The sequence below is a fragment of the Apodemus sylvaticus genome, chromosome X, assembly GCF_947179515.1.
Source record: "Apodemus sylvaticus chromosome X, mApoSyl1.1, whole genome shotgun sequence".
Classification (NCBI taxonomy): Eukaryota; Metazoa; Chordata; class Mammalia; order Rodentia; family Muridae; genus Apodemus; species Apodemus sylvaticus.
The window spans coordinates 96,546,629-96,551,414 of NC_067495.1; the positions used below are offsets into that span (position 1 = coordinate 96,546,629).

General features: G+C 43.4%; 1 protein-coding gene across 1 annotated transcript; it reads left to right on the forward strand.

The window, feature by feature from the left end:
• Positions 1–331: 331 nt before the first annotated feature.
• Positions 332–2,284, forward strand: Tceal9 (transcription elongation factor A like 9). Its single transcript, XM_052171570.1, has 3 exons — positions 332–474; positions 947–1,012; positions 1,579–2,284. The coding sequence occupies exon 3, from the start codon at positions 1,604–1,606 to the stop codon at positions 1,916–1,918; it is 315 nt and encodes a 104-aa protein (XP_052027530.1). The 5' UTR covers positions 332–474; positions 947–1,012; positions 1,579–1,603; the 3' UTR covers positions 1,919–2,284.
• Positions 2,285–4,786: the final 2,502 nt, after the last annotated feature.

The window sequence follows — 4,786 nt, forward strand, 5'->3', positions numbered from 1 at the left end:
AAGCTAGGTGTGGTGGGGGGGAGTTTAGTGTTACAGGCAGTTAAGAGCTGGAGACAGGAAGGGCTTTAAAAGAAGCAGAAAAGTTCAGTAGCTTCGGAAAATACGAAGCTCCTCTTTAGTAATCAGAGAGCTGCAAAAAGAACAACAACAACAACAAAAAGAAACAAACAAAAAAAAAAAAACCCAGCCTGCACGTTCTTTTTTTCCTCTAGAAAAGACTGACAAGGCCAAATGTGTTTGGGAAGGGGGTGGTAGATGGAGGGCGGGGCCACATCTGCCGCGCTTTTTGTGGGAGTGGAGATTGGGGACCGGACCTCACTGGTGACGTAGATCTCATGTGACCAGGAGTCGACGTGTGCAGAAATCCTGCTAGTCTGGTCCTTGTTTCCATCTGGGTACCAGCTCCCTTCAGCCTTGCAGGCGGTGGTGTGAGAGGCCATCGGCTAGAGGAGACAGCTTGCTTGGATTCAGCAGGTTAGTGTTTTAAGCCCTACTGCCTGGAATTTTTGTAGTGTATGGTAGTCTAACGTAGTGACTTGAGTCCTGGTTAAGTCTGTCCCTCCTCCCCTTACCTTCACTTCTTCAGGAAAGGACACTTGTGAAAGGGCTAGGGGGTCCCAAAAGAAAACAAGGGGACCTGTGACGATTCAAAAATAATCATGCTCTGAGATTTTGGACACCCGTTTTGCTTCCCAAATCTCTTCTCCGATCTACAGATAGTTCGGCAATAATAGCCCTTTCTTACCCTCTGGTGAGAAAGACAAGCTAACTTGCGGGGTGGGAAGGAGGAGTCCTATGGGAAACAAAGGGTGGGAAACTTCCGTAAGCAAGACCTTAAATAAGGAAAGCTCGGTTTGCTGGTTCCGTGGTGCTGCTCTGCTGAGCTCCAAGGGCTTGCTTGCTTGCCCCACCCCCAACATCCCCTCCCTTCTCCGTTTGCCTGCAGGTTTGTTCTTTGTACCGCTCCAGGCTAAAATAAGTAGGAAAAAGAAATCGACCAGATCCGTACCTGGTAAGTGAGGGGGAACTTTAAAGACTCCCCAGGATATGGGTTGGTGAAGGCCTGCAGAGGCTGAAGGCCCCAGCCCCCTCTCCCCTCCCCCTTCAGAAACCTCCCCCCCCCCCCTTCGGAGGGCCCTGTGTTAGGCCTGTGAGACCGAAAGATTCGTGGAGGGAGGGCTGGGGCGGGAGGCGGGAAGCAAGGCCTTGGAAAATGCTTGAGGGAGGGACTAGAGAGGGGAGGGGGTGGAAAATGGAGGTAAGAGGGGCGGGGACAGGGAAACCTTGATTGCGGACTGGGTTTCTCAGGTGGAAGGTATCTGGTGAGGGCAGTTAGACCAAATGAGGGTGGGGAAGGAGAGAAGGGGAAAGAGGGAAGAGAGAGAGAGAGAAGGAAGGGGGGACAGGGAGAGCGTGAGGGGGCGAGAGTGGAGCGGGGGTGGGGTGGGGTGGGGTGGAGAGGGCGTGAGCAAACGGTGAGGAGACCTTTGTGCATAGCACCTATACATCTCCCAAGTCTTCCATCTCCTGTCCTCCTCCTTGCTTCCTAGAAATGATTACATTCATGTATTTCTGCAGGAAGCAGCAGCAAAGCATACACAAGATGAAACCCTGCCAAAAAATGGAAGGAAACCTGGAAAAGGAGGATGAACCAAAGCCCGAGGAAGAGCCAAAGCCCGAGGAAAAGCCAGAGGAGGGGGAAGAACCCGAGGAGGAGGAAAAATCCGAAGAAACTTTTCGGGAGAGGCTGATTCAGTCTCTCCAGGATTTTAAGGAGGATATACACAACAGGCATCTGAGCAGTGATGATATGTTTAGAGACGTGGATGAGCTAGATGAGATCAGGAGAGTGAGAAACAAACTAATAGTGATGCGTTGGAAGGCTAACAGAAGCCATCCTTACCCCTATTTAATGTAGCTTGGCTTGCTTTCCATTTTATCTGATCCTACCACCACCGCAATCAAGCTTTCTTTTGATTAGCATTTTCCTGATAAGACCTTTGCCCATCTTCCTACTTTGAATCTGTTGCTGTTAGTGGCTTTAGCTGTATCTCTTGTTGTCTGTATCTTACTGTTGATTATATTTGAACCAATCTATAAGTCTCTGGCTTTTAACAGAAGAGCTTTACTGATTTGTTAAAAAAAAAAAAGAACAACAAAATGAGCTTCTGATGGGATACAAAATGAGAAGAGGTTACAAAATAATATGGGAATATCATATTTTGAAAGACAGGAGTACCTTTGTATGTTACATATATGCACATATAAACTTGTGAAAGATGAATGATTTTTCTTCTGCTTATTTGTATTTGCCATATTCCTAAAATGAACACGCATTATTCTTGCTAAAAATAATAAAGGTTTTATAACTAAAAATAAGCATCCAACAGCACATCACTTTATTTTTAAAACTACAGAGGCACTTGTTATTCATTGACAATATTAGAATCACTGAGTTAAAAGATTAAAATGTACATCTCTTCTCACGTGCAATAATAAACACAATTTTATGGTGGTCAAATAAGGCACAGAGCTGTCCAACAGGGCTTTACCCCCATTTGTTCATGCAGGAGGATCCAAGTGCAAGAGCTTTGTCTCTGCTATTTGGAAGCATACAAAAAGTAATCCTGTGCTTGAGAACAAGCTCAAGCGACTGGTGAGTGATGCTACACAGTTCTTTCTGCCGGTCTAGGCTCCCTTCTACCTGCTTTTGATACTAGCATGGTTAGCCAGCCCTCCCACATTCCTGCAAATTTCAGTTCCCTGGGATCTTATCTCCTCTTAGAATGCTCGGAGAGAGAACAGGCTCATGTAAGAGTTTGACCAGAATATGAGTCTGAATAACAATCTAGGCTTTCACAGAATTTTTTTTTTCTGGATGTGAAGATGCCATTTGGTATTACTGACTCCTGCTTCTATATAGTGAGGAATTTCTCCCCTCAGGTTCAAAGGTACCCCAATACTTGTATAATTTTTATAGGGAGACTGAAGTCAGATTTGAGACTGTTCTCACCCCTTCCTGGAAGCAACATACTATGGTAACGTGCCACCTGTATATAATTTTTCCTTTATGATGCTCTTTTTGGGAGCTCTTCGTTTCCTTTCTTCAAGGTTATGACAACTGGGCAGATGATGACGAGGCTGGAATTTTTTTTTTTTTTTTTTTGGAGCAAGGTAAGATTCTAGGGGCATGCAGTGTCCATTTTACAGTAAGAAGTAAATCCAGTTTTCTGAAGCCTAGAAGGTGATCACAGGAGCCGGGTGTGGAATGTCTCAGCCCTAACACACTCTTCGCCAGGGTGGACATTCCTTTGGTTTTCTGCTCCAAACTGCAGTAGGAGACATATAAGACTGATGGCTGGGCTGCCATGGGCAAACTTCTCTGAAAGAGGGCAACTTTCCATCACTGCATATTAAAACACTAGACTTCTTCTTTTACCAGGAGAAGTTGGAGGGCACTTTTCTAAAGAAACAAAGCAGTAGCTCAGAACACTCACTAAACAGAAACACTGATTGCAGGAACCTATGTCCCCAGACATGATAGCTTTAGATGTAGTCAGATAGCTTATGTTAAGGGAGAAGGATTTGATGGAAGGGGAGGATGATTATAGATAGTATGTACATAATTTAAATTGTAATGCTCATGCATTTATTCAAACATGTATTAAATACTTCTGGGTTAAAGCATGAAGATAATTCAGGTTAAGGGCTATGTTACAAACTTTCTAGAAAAACTATTCGAGTGATATAAGTGAGTCACTTTGAAGGAAAACATTAGGTTTCCTTCAAGGTAGGAAGAACACTAGGTAGAACATAATATTAATGGACTTGGTGGTACATGCCAAAAATTATACTGGCAGGAAAAAAAATTCATAGCATAATGGCATGAGGAACTTCAAGCACCTGTCAGGAACTACATGATCTCAGGCTTTATTCTAGTTATAAGCTAACATGCAACCTGCTATTTTTCAGTGGATGCAGGCAAAAGACACTAAAAGCACTGGATCAGAGGCTAAGAACCTTATAGAAAAACCTTAACTAGAACTTCGTGTTGATTTGTACTGTCTCTCTGATTCCCAAATCTCTTGTGGTGACAAAGGGCCTTTGATGGATGCTTAAGTTCCTTACTATTTTCAAAGAAATCACAACCCTGTTCTGTGTCTGAGGAAAGATGTTACCTCATACTTCAAGGTTGCTTACTGTAAGCACAGCTGAAAAATTATCTGCCTGGGTAACGAGTGCTCAGGGCCCGACATTCTTGGCATATGCAGTAAGAACGAACAAGGACACTCAGGGTTTTTGGCAGATTGCCTTTCCTAATAACACTTTGCTCTGTACAATAGATCATGGTGATGTCAACCCTTACGAGAAAATCTTTGAGGAACTTTTAAAATTATAGTAAAAGTAATGTGTGGTGCCTATAATCCCAGCATTCAGGAGGCAAAAGCATGAAGATTGTGAGTTCAAGATCAATCTGAGCAATATGGTAATTTTAAGGTCAAGGCTCCATCTCAAAAGAAATTACTATAAGACATAGTTTGCTCTATGCTCTGGAGAATGATCTGCAATAGATATATTTTTGGTCTTGAATTTATTAATCATACATCAAGCAGAAGTAAAAGAATAAATAGCAATATGAGATATACCGATGATAAATAGAAAATGATCATCAAATCAGACACTCAAAATATCTGGCAGAAACTGATTGGGGAACTGTTCTTGAGACAATTAACTGGAATTCTCGATACAGACAGCACCCTATGGCAGCCAGTCCCTGGTAGAGCAG